This window comes from Rattus norvegicus, chromosome 2, assembly GCF_036323735.1.
Source record: "Rattus norvegicus strain BN/NHsdMcwi chromosome 2, GRCr8, whole genome shotgun sequence".
NCBI lineage: Eukaryota > Metazoa > Chordata > Mammalia > Rodentia > Muridae > Rattus > Rattus norvegicus.
In genome coordinates, this window is record NC_086020.1 from 226,398,925 (window position 1) to 226,414,158 (window position 15,234).

Sequence of the window (15,234 nt, forward strand, 5' to 3'; positions counted from 1 at the left end):
GTAATGTTAGGGCTCTGGTCAGGGATTCCAGGAGCAGGGATTCCACTGACCCAGCCACCCAACTTGCCCTGGTTCTTCTTTAGTTGTCTGGTCGTTGTTTACGGAAGTCAGCCTCTCACAGATAGCTTTATATCACCCTTCCCCTGCCTCAGGAGTGCTGAGGTACTGAGGTGGAATATAGCCTGTGCTACCAGGCCTGGCTAGTTCTTCACTTTATGAAATTAGGGATTTGGGCTAAATGCCTTGACTTTTGTTTGTTTGGTTTTTTGTGTTTGGGTTTATTTGTTGTTGTTTTTTCGTATTATGATCAAAATGCTGTAACTTCTTATCTAGTGTATGAATGGAACACTGACGTTATTAGGAAAAGTATCTGCTCAGGATCTCTAAGACCAAGTTCTCAGCACAAAGATTTATTTGCCCCAGAGGGACAGAGGGCAGGGAATAAGACACAAAGACAGGAGATAAAGGACAAGGGAGAGAGGACAAAGGACTGCCTCTGGATAGAGAGGAGAGATACGTGGCCCATAGGAAAATGGCACAAGGTACAGGGGAAACTGCATGTTAGGGTGAAGTGTTTAATTTTAATTGGGCATGTTAATTACATGATCAAAGGGGGTGTTTGATTGCTGGACCTCAATACTTGAATAGCTGGACCTTGGTAGTCAGCCTTAGGAGGAAATGGCCAAATAAGGGAATAGACCTGGTGACTAGCTTTGGGAATGGAATCTGACGGATTTTAGCAGGGCAGAGGGGATGGGGAGAAGGGTAAGACCTGCTCGAGCCACGTTTGCAACACTCCAGCTGGCTAGAGAATTAAGGAGTAGAAATTCATGTATGTCGTGAGCAGGACACATAACTCGTTCAAAAACAAACGAACTCATTTAAACACAGTGAACTGTACAGCATAGATTCCATCAGCAAGAGACGTTCAGTTACTTCTGTCAGAGCTCAGACATTGTAAGTGATGAAACCAGAATGAACCCAGCCAAAAAGTTCAATGTTTTCTACTCATGCCAATAAAATCAAGACATATCAAATGAACATCATATGACCAATGGAGGAAAAAACGGAAAATATGTCTTAGTCCTGCAGGAAGAGGAAGCCAATGAGAATGGAAATTTTTGCAAGTTTTAGAAAATGAGTTTGTACAAAAAAAAAAAAGAAAGAAAGAAAATGAGTTTGTTTTAGAAAATTATTTTATTTCCTCTGAGAAAGGGTACTGGCTAGAGCCTAGGTTCATTCGGAGGATTTTTGTTTGGGATAGAAGTTTGCCTAGTACACTTGCATGCCTGAAATCCAAGACTGAACTTAGCACTGGCTCAAAGAGTGAAACCAGGGAAGGGATAAGAGCAACTCTCCTTTGAGATGCCCATAAACCCCTACTTGGACTTGGACGCGTCTTTCTGCCGGAAGCATTTCGTCTCCTTACCCCTAGTATTTAAAATCTATGTTAAAATCTCCTAACGAAGTCCAACTCCCATTTAAACGGGGGTTGGGAGGGAGGCAGGAAAGAAAGACACCAAACTGGAAGTCTGATGGGAGGGACCGTTACAGTAAAACAACAGAAGAGGCTCACAGTGACTGAGGCTGCTCCAAGGTTTCACTCCGCCATTTGTCACCTGAAGGAAAGAATCCTGCCTCTGCAAGGCCGGTGAGAAGACACTGAGAGTCCTGGAGTTGGCGTGGGATTACAGAATTTAGGAACAGTGAGCAAGCCTGAAGCTCCTAGGGGGGAGGCCCGCCAGAGGCTGCGGGAAGCTGGGGCGCATGGGCCAGGGTCTCCCTCTGGCTGAATGAGCAGAGCCTTGAACCTGGAGAGTGTGCCCCGCCCTGCCCCGCCCTGCCCCGCCCCGCCCCGCCCTGCGCCGCTGGACCTCCCGGTTTTCCGCAGCCCCCCAGCCACAGCGCCTCCCCATCCTAGCACGCCTCGGTAGACCCGGGCTCGGTTCCCACTCAACGGAAGCCGAGTGGCCTGTGCGGGAGACTGTCAGGAAAGATGTGAGTAGCACCGAGCAAACAACCCACGAGCCATAGCTGGTGCGGGGGTGTGTGTGCACACGCGCGCGGTGTGTGCGCGGGTGCGTGCGTGTGTGTGTGTGTGTGTGTGTGCGTGCGTGCGTGCGTGTGTGTGTGTGTGTGTGTGTGTGTGTGTGTGTGTGTGTGACAATTATAGAATTATAGGTAGTTCAGCGGCGTTTTTTCTTGCTTTTGTTTTAGCTCTATTTTTGGGCTGGGTAGCCCCTCAGGGTGCTGAGAATCTTCGGTCTAGACACTGGACAGCATGATGTCTGCTCTTTTACTTGCCAGGCATCAGCTTGTCTCGCTCTTGCTCCAGATTCTGGTGAGATTCATTTCACCAAAACATTGATGGCAAGAAGCTTGCCATCGTGGAGGAGGTGCCTGGCACAGGTCTACTCGGTTTTCCCTAAAAGACCCACTCCTCTGAGGGGACCCCGCCCCTTAGCAGATGCTGGCATGATCCTCTCATGGGCGCCGGATTACCGATTCATTTCTGAATGAAAGGTTTGAATGTTCAGCAGACACTGAGCATGTCTTCCCTGAGCTAAGCAGGCACAGGAGATACAAAAGTGAATTGCACGCCGTTTCCGCCTTACAGGCGTTCAGAATGCAGCTCTGGGATCAGAGCGAGCCTGGGACAAGACGTTAGGTCGGAGCAGGCACACTGCTCTGGGGGATGTGGCAAAGTGACAGACCTCTGTTGCTGTGCTCCACGCCGGGACCACACGCTACCTGGGGAGGAAAGATTTATTTCATATCACAGGCTCCCAGTCTATCATGAAGGGAATTTGTGGTAGACAATCTCAAGCCAGGACCTAAATAGACGCTGTGGAGGAATGCTGCTTACTGGTTTGCTCCTTATGGCTCCCTGGTTTGCCTTTTTTATAGGCTCCAGGACCACAGCCGCCTGGCCCTGCCCACGGTGGGCTGCCCCCCCACCCGCAACAGTCATTGGTTAAAAAAAGTCCCACGCGCTTGTCTGCATACCAATCTGATGGAGGCATTTTCTCAATTTAGATTTCTTCTTTCTAGATGACTCTAGTTTATGTCAAGTTGACAAAAAAAAAAAAACCAAAAAAACAAAAAAACAAAAAAACTCACCAGCCCACTGACTAGGACGTGTTATATGCTTTCTGACATAAAAAGTCTTTAAGGTTACAACCCCTTCAATTCTCTTCTCAGCACTTTTGGGATCCCCACAGGAGGAATTAAGAATGAGCCAGAAAGAGAGCTGGAGAGATGGCTCAGCGGTTAGGGGCCCTGAGTTCAAGTCTCTGCAACCACTCAGGGGCTCACGACCACCTCTGATGGGATCTAATGCTTTCTTCTGTTGTGTGTGAAGACAGAGAGCGCGCGCGCACGCGCGCGCACACACACACACACATACATATCATGAATAATAATATATATTCATATATTTATATCATGAATAAATATTTAAAAAGAAAAGAAAGGAAGAAAGAAAGCGCCAGATGAGCCAGATGTAGTGGCTCGAACCTTAAATCCCAGCAGTAAGGAGGCAGAAGCAGGTGGATCTCTGTGAGTTTGAGGCCAGCCTGGCCTACAGAGTGAATTCCAGAAGAGCCAGAGCTATACAGTGAGACCACGTCAAAAGAAGAGGAGGAGGAAGAGGAGGAGAGGGAGGGGGAGGAGGAAGAGGAGGAGAGGGAGGGGGAGGAGGAGGAAGAGGAGGAGGAGGAGGAGGAGGAGGAGGAGGAGGAGGAGGAGGAGGAGGAGGAGGAGGAGGAGGGGAGGAGGAGAAGGAGAATAAGCCAAAGGTGTTAGTGATAATGGCCTGGGCCTGGGGCCTGGGGCGTACATGTGAAGTTTCCGTGTGAATGTGGAAACTTACACTCATTAACTTCTTGCACTTATTCTTGTCCATAGATTTTCCTGTGGCTGAGTTTGGGCACACATCTAGAGTTTAGCAAGCAGATGATATGCCTGAAGTTCCAAGGGTGCTGGTGCTGGGGGCCCTGATCCACTGAGACTTGCAGACTCGGTTTTTCAGTATTAAGTCCCCTCTCTTGTGGTTGACAGGAGGCAGTTGGGGGTGTGAGAGTGGGAGGTGAGTGGGGTACTCACGGTGGAGCAGGCCTGTAATCCCACTCTCCAGGAGACTGAGGCAGTGCAATGAGAGCTTGAGGCCAGTCTGGGCCACATAGTGAATGAAACACTATTTCAACACTTAGCTGAGGGAGGTAGTCGAACACTGTCTTGGTTACTCTTCTATTGCTGTGATAAGACACCATGACCAAGGAATCTCCTAGAACGAAGAGGTTTGTGGCGCACTTACAATTTCAGAGGGTTAAAATCAATTAATCATCATGACAGGGAGCACAGCAGCCACAGGGGGTCAGGTGCTGGGACAGTAGCTGAGAACTCTCACGAAATACCCCAAGGGACAGAGCACACTGGCAATGACTTGTGCTTTTGAAACCTCAAATACAGGCCTTAGTGACCTGCCTTCTCCAACAAGGCCACGCCTCCTAATCCTTCCTACGGGGTTCTACTAACTGGAGACCAGGTATGCAAATGTTTGAGCCTCCAGAGTTCATTCAAACCACTACAGAGACATTCTTGTCCTATGCAAAGGACAGCCAGATCCCAGCATCTTTAATCGCAGATATAATACATGTTCTTGAATTTCACACGCTCTGTGGAAACTCTTGCCTGTGGCAAAAATAGAACATTTAATGGTCAGTTCTTAGTGTTCTGGAGTTCATCCTTGAGGACCCAGCCTAGACCCTGAGTTTCTAGCACTTCAAAAACCTTAGGATTATCTAACTCCCTTTTTAGTATATCTTTCTGCTTAAAAATGCCTGAAGTGGTTTCTGAACTGTTCATGGACCCTAGAACCATCTGAACCTAAACTCCGATTGGGCTTTGGTTATTTATTTATTTATTTATTTATTTATTTATTTATTTATTTATTTTTGTTATACAGGAATGTGGGGTTAGGGCTAGAGGTCATTTCCCCAGAGTGCTCACATTTTACACCTTGCTATATCCTAGTTAATATAGCACATAGAATTCCTATCACAAGTGTTCACACGTAATCCTTACTCCTGCGATTCTTTGTCTGAAATGCTCTGTTCTGGTTCCTTTTACATATGGCATCATCTTCCAGGGTTTGAGTCCGGCATCTCATGACTCCCCTGGTGTTTTGACCACGGATTCTCTATCGAGATTTTACAATGCGTGATGAAGCTTTCGCAGATGTTGACCAAAAGTGTTTTGACATGGCTTCTCACCTGAAATTCTCAGAGCTGGCTCTGAGGCAAATGAACCTGTTGTAGTTTCCAAAATGGCTTGGCTGTAGTAGCAGGATTTAGTTACTTTTTATCAAAACACCCTTGAAAACTGTTATTTTATTTCCCTTTCTGGCAGAAGAGGGGTAGTGGCCTAGGTTTTTCAGTAGCTCAGTGCTCTCAGGGTTCTAGGATGTGGGCTCTCTATGGTTCTATAGTCTTGACTTTTTCTCCATGACTGAGTGAAGGCTGGCTGCTAAGGTTCCAAGACACATGGAACCTTCATCAACTAAAGCTTCCCCCCACACAATAGGCGCTTAAAGACCAACTTTTAAGCTTTTCCTCCTTTCTTTCCTTTTACTAAAAAGAAATATATGTATCACTGGCTTGAACCCTTCATAGCCCTAAACCAAAATCTGAAAAAGAGTGATGTCATAGACACCGATTCAGACTAATCCTGACTCTATCGCTAGAACTAAGCAAGAGATCCACTGTCACATTTGATCAAGTGGCTTTTAAATATGCAGTAAGCCACATTTATACCATATATTGGTACATATGTTAAATTTAAATAATTAAAAATGTTGCCTTTGGAAGGAAGATAGAATAGAGGGTAGCAAGAATCAGATCCCCCCTTCCTTTGCTATCATTTTCTTATATATATTTAAATATTTTATTTATTTATTATATATTATGAGTACACTGTAGCTGTCTTCAGACATACCAGAAGAGGGCATCGGACCCCATGACAGATGGTTGTAAGCCACCATGTGGTTGCTGGGATTTGAACTCAGGACCTCAGGAAGAGCAGTCAGTGCTCTTAACCACTGAGCCATCTCTCCAGCCCCATTTTCTTATATTTTATATCTCAGTGTTTTACATTATTAAGTCCACAAAATCACCAGAACAATAAATCAAATAGTGTAGCACTTCCCTTTGTTAGCTTGGCCTCCTGTGAGTGACACACCTAGAATTCTTAGAGAAGACCATTCGCACAAAGGGAAGCATTCCTAGCCATTTCAGAGGAGTTTTAGCCTCCTCTGTGTCCTGGCCTGAATTCCTCATTGCTGAGTAGGGAACCTCTGGAGATGTGAACATTAAATTGGGTTGATCAGCAGAACGCGGTTGTAGAATATTTGTTCCACATAGAAACTTCATATGGGAGCCTGGCATGTTGGCATGCTGAGGAAGGTCAGGCAAGAGGATACTGAACGAAGTGCCAGCTAACTTGAGCTTCCTCAAAACAAACAAAACAGATATCTGAGTCTGAGAACCTCCTGTCTCAGCACTTGAATGGGTGACCACCAAGTGTAGGACATTCATTGTAGGATCCTTAAGGAGCAGCAGTGGTCATGAATGGATACGCCCCATCCCAACAGTCTGTCCTTTCAGGCTGCTGTAACAAACTCTACGAGCTGGTTCATTTATTAGTATAATGGTAGGTATTTGTTCCTCACAGTTCTAGTCCTGGTTCAAAGAGATTTGGTGTCTGGTGGGAGCTTGCTCTCAGTTTACAAGCTGGCACCTTCTTGCTGCATCCTCATACAGAATCTGCTGTAAGGATGGAGGGGCATGGGCTGGGGATTTAGCTCAGTGGTAGAGCGCTTACCTAGGAAGCGCAAGGCCCTGGGTTCGATCCCCAGCTCCGAAAAAAAAAAAAAAAAAAAAGGATGGAGGGGCAACGCTACCTGACATTGCAGAAGGGAATGACAAGAGCTGTTCCTTCAGCCTCTTTTTCTACACACACACACACACACACACACACACACACACACTCACACTGAGTGCACCACCCCCCCAAACACACACACACTTGAGACAGGTCTATATAACCCTGGATGTCCTGGAACTCTCTGTGTAGATCAGGCTGGTCTTAAAGCCACAGAGATCTACTGGCCTCTGCCTCCTGCTGGGACTGAAGGTGTGTTTTAGCTGGGTGTGGGGGGTATGTCTTTAGTCAGAGCCTTCAGGAAGCAGAAGTAGGCATGTCAGAGTTGGAGACCAGCCTGCTGTATAGAGCAAGTTCTAGGAGGGCTGGGGCTACACAGAGAAGCTCTGTCACAAACAAATAAACAAACAAACAAGCAGGCAAGGAGTGTACCACCACGGTGCCTGCCCCCTCAACCTCTTTTAAAGAGCACCATTCTATTCAAGAGAATGGATCACTTCGAAAAGTGACGTAATCCCATCCTAGGAATCTATACCATTTACTGATATCCCTTTTGGTTTAAGTTCCAAAAGGTGAACTTTGGAAAAATAGGTGCCTTTTATTATCATATTGCAAATGTTATCAAGCAGTATCTATAAATTCTCAAGAAGATTTCCCCCATTAAACATTGGCCTATTGGTATCACAGGTAAGAAATGTAATGGTTAATCTTGATTGCCAACTATTGGATTGAGAACTACCTAGGAGAGTAGAAAATAGCTAACCTAATAAGCTGCCTGGTCGCTTGATGGGGTCATAAAATTATGGCATCAAGAGGTACTTAAAAAAGGTGACACGGGGTGCTTTCAGGACGCAGGTGATTGGGACGCAGCCTTACAAGCTCTATCTCAGTGTGGCCAATTCCTGTGTATTCCTCATCCTCCCTCTCTCTCTCTCTCTCTCTCTCTCTCTCTCTCGTGTGTGTGTGTGTGTGTGTGTGTGTGTGTGTGTGTGTGCGCGCGCGCGTGCACGCACGCTGTATTCTCCTGCACACACACTCACCTTTCACTCTGTTTTCCCGTTTGCCCGACCCTCCCTCTCCTCCCAGTTGCTATAGGAGACCTGGACTCTGCCGTTCAAGCAGCATGACACCTCTGAAGCCATGAGCTCAGATAAATCCTTCCTCCTTCACGCTGTTTATGTTGGATGTTTTGGCACAACAAGGAAAGCAACTGCAGAGAGCATGGCTGGCTGTGACACACTGAGCTATTAGGATGGACACCGATTGCCTTTCAGAAAAGCCTAGTTTATTCACACAAACATTCCTTATGATGTCATGCTAATATAAAGGTCATGGCAGTCATGTCAAAAAGCATCTCGCCAAGAAGGGATAAAATTAATTTTTAATATGAATGCAAACTGTAAATTAATCTGGTGTCTAATCCCCAATAACCACACAGAGAAACAAAAATGTATTATCTCAAGCTACACCTCAATATCTGGGCAGTTCACTGACTGATCCTCCTTAACTGTCTGTGCTAATATAGCATCCTCCCATGCCACCTCCCAATGCTTACAATCAGGGCTTCCATTGTCCAGGTGAACTCTTCAGAACTTCTTCTTCCTCCCCACAGCAGATGTACCTGCAGACCCCCTGCCTCATGTTCCTGCTCCAACCTCCTCTCTCCTGACTGGCAGAAATTTCTGCCCCTATTTTCTCTTCTGCCCAGCCATTTATTGGGTGATCAGCTTTTATTGACAAGGCAGAGAATAAATGGTAAGAAGTATTTACACAAACTTGAGATAGGAGATTTTTGACCTAAGCATTAAAATGTGGTGTTTTGATTGAAACAAGATAGGAGAGCAGAGAAATCAGCACTTGAACAATACACAGATAACCTTTACAGGGTATCCAAAAGCACTATACCTACAAGAGAGGAGCAGTTGGTTGAGCAGAGAACTGTTACAAGGCTCCACTGGTTAGAACACTTCCAGAGCATGCAGGCTCCATCCATGTGTGCACTGAAGTCCTTCAACTGTGGCAGGCAGGATGATGGCACTGTTGAAAATCCAGTTGAGGGGATCTGCCAGCACCTAGCACTGACAGGCCGATGTATAGGAAGCCAGGGAAGCCAAAACCACGCCAACTCCATTCTCAAAGTTTTTTGTTGATGGGAACCAGAACAGAGGCTTGAGATACGGTGTATCTGGAGCACTGCAGTGCAATCCCGAGGGGCCATTGTCTAGTTTGAGTTCTTAAATTCTTTGTGTGTTTCAGTGCATGGTTCATCAGGCTCATCATGTGTTCAGCTTTGGGGTATTTTGCTCATTTTCACCTAAATATTTTTCTGTTTTGTTCAGTCAAAAACATATTAGGTTGTTCACGGTGCAAATATTTTTCTCCTGTTACAATAGCATTCTTTAAGTCAAAACAAGTTTATATTTATTTTGTCAAAACAAATTCTTAGTTCCAAGTATGCCGTTGTAGGTTAATGTCTATATGCAAGGGAGGGAGGCACAAGTTAAGGCGAGGCCTGTAATTGGATAGTAAAAAGTAAGGCGGGGACAAAGTTTTTGCAAGGTGGGGGAGGAAGAGGAAGAAGAGAAAAAGAACCAAGAAGGACCACCCAGATCCACGTGGCCTTAAATGGCCACAGGTAGTTATGAATATTTCTTAAGGGACGGATTTCTATAGGTCAATTTATCTTATCTATGTGGGCAGTTTATATCTTTATCAATTGGTTGTGAGTTTATTGTGTGGACGTATTGTGGGCTGAGAATTTAACATATGAATCTGATTGCTAAATTAAAAGCTTTTTGAGTCTTGATTTTACCGGGTTGCTGGGACCAGAGAGTTCCCTGTCTGAAACTTATGGATGTGCTGGGAGCTGTCATCTACTGCTCCAGCACCATGCCTGCCTGCCTGTTGCCACCCCCACCCCCACATCATGACCTCGTACTCTGAAACTGTAGTCAAGTTTCCAATGAAACGCTTTCCTCTATAAGATGTCTTGGTCATGGTGTTCACATCAGTAGAGGCGTAGCTAAGGTTCCCAGCACCCATACCTGGTGGCTCACAACTGTCCACAACTCTAACTCTGTGGGATCCAATGTCCTCTTCTGACCTCCGTGGGTTTGTACACTAATGTGTACAGACAGACACACATACCATAATTTAAAACAGAATCTGAAAAGTAAGGAAAGTGACTGACTAGTCTCTGCCTGTGTAGAGCTCTTTTAGCAGTATTGAATTCATAGAAGGAAGCATGTTTTACTTGACGTTTGCAACTTTATAGCTCCGTCCTGTCCATTTAAACAGTGCATGAAGTAATTTTAAGCATTTAGATTGGTTTTTAAAATTAAGCTGACGAATGGAAGGCTTGTTTAATAAACACCTGATGTTAGGGGCAGTACACGTACAGAGACTTTCTCAACGGCACCTCCCTTGACTCTGGAGAAGGACAAGTATTATCTTGCAGGCCCCACTGTCATCTGTTCCATTTGTTCAATTTAAGGATTTTGTTTCATTCGAGGCTGTAATTCTGACTTAGAAATATTTGAAAACTGCTGTAAAAGATCCCCAGGTGCCTCCTCACCTGCTCTGAAAAACCACAAAAGCAGAAAATGATCTCAAATTGTGGCGAGCGGAATTAAGTTATCAAACAAACAAAAAAAAAATCGCAGAATATATCCAAGAAAGCTATTACCACCAAGGCAAACCATATAATTTTCTTCTCTCCAAAGCTTAAAATTGCACAGATTCTTTTCTTTTTTTTTCTTTTTTTTTTTTTTTTTTTTTTTGGTTCTTTTTTTTCGGAGCTGGGGACCGAACCCAGGGCCTTGCGCTTCCTAGGCAAGCGCTGTACCACTGAGCTAAATCCCCAACCCCTTTTTCCCTTTTTTTTTTTTTTGTACAGATTCTTTTCTAAGTGTACTCAAAGTTCCCCATGGGAAAATCTTACTGCAGCAGTCACGATACAGAAATGTAGACAAGGCAGGAGTAAGTGACTCTCTTCTCTCAGAAAATAATGGGATCTGAAGAGGTTTCCTCTGGTGACTCAGCTCTGGTGTCAACACTGGAAACTTACCTGAGAGGTCAGCCTTGCTTGTGGAGTCGGCCCATTAGCTAGGGCAATCTAGCAGTGATAGAGTTCTGTGTGCGTTTCAAAACCTTACCCTCAAAGAATGATGGGAAAGGAATTAGGATGTGATAGGCCAACAAGGGTTTATTTCAAGAGCGGCCAAAAACCAGATAAGAATGAAGGTAATATGCTGTGCTCTAAAACGGGTCAGCACCGGAAAGGCGAGAGCCGTCTCGCTCACTGTGGGTCCGCCTTCCGGGTCCTAAGGAAAGAAAAGTGAATTTACTCATCTACTTCCAACAGTCTTCAAATGTGCTCTGTCTGTGCTGTGTTCCCTTCAGACCAGACCTGGCTCCTCCTCTCTGGACTTCGAATCTTCGAAGTTGTAAGATATGGAGGATGAAGATCAGACAGTTGAATGTCAGTATTCAAAGCCACCCCTGGGAACCACTCACGCGGCTTCTCGACATCACGAACTGCAGGTAAAGTCTCCAGTCAAAGGCAGGAAGTCCCCGCTGTTTCCTCAAGCACAGGACTACAGTTTCCAAACTGAGAGAATCAGAGTGAGGTAACTCACAATCCTCCTGGAAGGGCCAGGTGACACAGTCCTGAAATACCAGCTCTCCCAACAGAGATGCAGAAAAATCGTGAGAGTGCAGCCAGCCCAGTTACCTGGTGAGACCCTGCCTCCAAAAGAGGAGAGAAAAACCCTCCTCATGCTTAACCCCCATGCTGATATAGGTCAGGGTAGATAATCTTGTAGGCTCTTTTGCCAACCTCAGGTAAGACCAGCCACCAAGGAGCTTAGCTGGGAAGCTGGTAGACATTGTGCTTTGCGTTCTTGGCTTAAGCCCTAGAGCAGTGCTTCTCAACCTTCCTCATGCCGAGACCCTTTAATACAGTTCCTCATTCTATCCCAACCATAGAATTATTTTTGTTGCCACCTCATAACTGTAATGTTGCTACTGTTAAGAGTTGTAATGTAAGTATCTGTGTTTTCTGATGATAGTACACGACCTCTGTGAAAAGATAGTTACGCCTCGCCCCCCCCCCCAAAGGGTTGTGAGAGCGTGGTTGACAACCACATTTCGTAGGATTTTTGTGTGCTTACCTTCCTTGCATTATTTCCCTCTCTCTCCTTCCCTCCTCCCCTTTCTTAAATCCCTTTGATACATTTGCTTGCCATCATCTTGAATCATGTCCTAACTGTACCAATTTTGGGGCCTGGTATTGAACCATGTAACTTTATGTTTACGTGACATGAGGGTTTAAAAGTTTAAACACAGGGATTTATGGTTAAATATTCTTCAATGTTTCTTCCAAGTACTAGGTGACTTGCCAGCAATAAAGTTGTGTGTTTATAAGTTGTTATCCTTGATCCTAACAAAGGCAATTTGATTTGATATTTGATATTCGATTTAATATTTGATAAGCCGATAGCAAAAGGACAAGTGAAAATAAAGTTTTGAAGATTTAAAATTTTGTTTTGCATACAGGAGGAGAGAGTCACGAACCTCAAAAGTCCAGATGGAAATGAACCGACGGAAGACAGTAACCTGCTGACCGGCGGGGAGAAAAAGCCCCAGGACTCACTAGCGGAACCCAGAAGCCTGCAGAGTCCAAGGCGATTCCTGGCCTGCCCTCCACACGGCCGGCTGGCCGGAGTGATAACTAATGGTGTGTGTACGGCGGGGATGAACTCAGAAAACGATCAGAGAGGATGTCACAGTGAGAGTTTCCGAAGCCACGCGGTTAAAAAGACAACAAGAAATTTGCTGGTCTTAAGTTAAAACGGCTGGGCAGAGCAGTTGACCTGGTTGTGGCTCTGCTCGGTGCAGTCACTCGGGGTGGAGGTAAAAAGCTCCCACTCTCAAACTGTGGCTTCATAGGTGTCTGCAGTCACATTTGAGCCAGTACTTTCTTGAGGCAAAAGAGCAGAGATGAGAGAGCTTCTGTCTCTGGATAATTTAACACAATCACCGTAAGTGAGGCTCCAGTAAGAAACTGTTGGTAAATGTCTCATTACCAGAGAAGCGTTATGTAAGTGTTGGCGTCATTAGAGCAGAAGCAGTGTGACTGGTGCTGAACAAGAGTCTTGGTTTGCAAATCACCCATTTTGCGGTTGGGGGTTTAGCTCAGTGGTAGAGCCTGGGTTTCGGTCCTCAGCTCCGGGGAGAAAGAAAAAAAAAAAAAAAACCTAAGTGGGTAAATCACCCATTTCTTTGTAGACTTTGAGGATTTGGGTGAGGGAGAAGGATTTATCCTGACTTTTGTTGGACACTGTTTCAGTTTAGACAAATTTGTCTTTTAGTGTATGGCAGTAACCTAAAATGTGTGAGAAACTCAGTGACTGTATGGATGTTCACCATCAGGGATAGGACTTTTTGCTCACAAAGGAAGAGGGTGTGTGTACGATTGTGTGTGGGCACGCATGCTGAGGGTAGTGTAGGTTAGCTGTGCAATACAAGAAAGGAGGGGTTGCAAATTGTCTAGAAGGCACATTTTTAGACAATTTTGGAAGCTGTTGAGAATGAAAACATGATTTCAGTATACTTACAACTTTCTGTCCATCTTTTCCTGAAAACCAAGGCTCAATTCTCAATTTCCAGTCCACTTGACGTTGATTTGTGTGTCTGGTTGTTGTTGCTGTTGTTGTTGCTGCTGTTGTTGTTGTTGTCGTCATTGTTGCTTTGCTTTGTGTCTCTTGTCTCTGTAGGTCAGGACATGGTCCTCCTGCCTCAGCCTCTCCAAAGCTGGCACTGCAGGTCTGCGCCCACCCAGCCTGAGCTCAGTCTTTTTAGAGCTGCACTTCAGAAGGGAGCTCTCACAGAACTTTTCCTCATTTTCATCCAGGACAATGAAAAAAAAATATGATATGTTATACTTTAGGTGGTGCATGTTTTCGTTGGGAAAGTGAGATTCTGAATCAGTGTGGAAAAAAATTTAAACTATTAGGAACACAGAAAACCAGGCTTCAGTACACGAACTAGCTGAGAGGCCATTCATCATTTGATACTTTCTCTTCCCTCTATATTATTTTTTTAACTTTTACCACCAAAAATATGACACCTAGCTAGTTAAAACATTTATAATAAAAACATATACCTTTTGCCTGAGGAATGTGTCAAAACGAATAATGTGATTTGAGGTCTCGTTTTTACTTTTATCTTTTTTTTTTCTTTTCTTTTTTTCGGAGCTGGGGACCGAACCGAGGGCCTTGCGCTTGCTAGGCAAACACTCTACCACTGAGCTAAATCCCCAACCCCTACTTTTATCTTTTTAAAAAAGGATTTTGTGGCACTGTATGCTCCTGTATGTGCATGTGGGTATGTTCCCATGCATGAGGGTGCATGTGTGTATGGAAGCCAGAGGTGGATGTTAAGTCTTCTTCTATCATGTTCTACATATGTGAGGCTGGGCGCAACACTCCTTGAATACCTTGGGTCCTGGAACCCTGACCAGGATTGACCTCTCTGGGTGGGGGTGGGATGAGGGGAGGGAGGGAAGAGGATGAAAAGCTGGGATCAGGTGGACTGGGCTCTCCGATGGAGAAGCTGCGGCTCATGGGAGGCTCGGTGTGTCTGTTATGTGCAGCTGCACATGGAAGAGGGATTATTACACACAGACACACAGGGCATCAGGGATATCGTACACAGCTGAATGAGGAGACGGGGTTAGCAAACCTCAGTGGGATCAGTCTCTAGGGGAGCGATCTTTAGGCGGTGACCATCCGTGGCAGAAAGCTAGACTGTCAGCCTTTGCACTTGGCTGGGAAGAAGGCTTTGCCACTCCATGGTTCTGAGGCATTGGTCTGTGATATGTCCGTGCCCATATCAAGAACGCACGCTCTGAATGCACTCCGTCATTGATTCGCCTGGTCTAGCTAGCCAGCTTGCTCTGGGATCCCCACCTATGTCCACCTATGAGCACTGGGGCTACAGGTACATTGTCCTATTGACATCAGCACTTACCTACTGAGCTATCTTAACGGACCGAGACCTCATTTTAAAACAGAGCTCTTCAGGACATTCCTGGAAAATGAGGGCTCCTGGTAGACAAGCATGCGCTCACTGCTCTCCTCTGGTTCTCCTTCTGAGGTGGATGGCTTCGTTCCGTAATCCACTCCTGCATCTTTTTAACACAAGCAAGCTCCCCGTAAGAAGCAATTGTTACGTGAAAGTTCCGTCTCCCAAAGTCAGAAGTGACAAATCGGTAATTTAAACTTGATCTAGGCA

At 45.4% G+C, this 15,234-nt stretch overlaps 1 protein-coding gene across 2 annotated transcripts in view; it reads left to right on the forward strand.

Moving 5' to 3' along the window:
- Nucleotides 1-1,433: 1,433 nt before the first annotated feature.
- Slc9b2 (solute carrier family 9 member B2) overlaps nt 1,434-15,234 on the forward strand; it is a 34,682-nt gene continuing 20,881 nt past the window's right edge. The window contains exons 1-3 of one of the 2 annotated variants that reach the window (XM_063282522.1): nt 1,434-1,651; nt 11,341-11,481; nt 12,496-12,676. In XM_063282522.1, the coding sequence (XP_063138592.1) occupies nt 11,392-11,481; nt 12,496-12,676 (271 nt within the window). In that variant the 5' untranslated portion in view covers nt 1,434-1,651; nt 11,341-11,391. Of the gene's footprint in view, nt 1,652-1,990; nt 1,999-11,340; nt 11,482-12,495; nt 12,677-15,234 lie in introns of those variants that run through there. The other variant, NM_001109385.2, reaches the window with a different exon arrangement.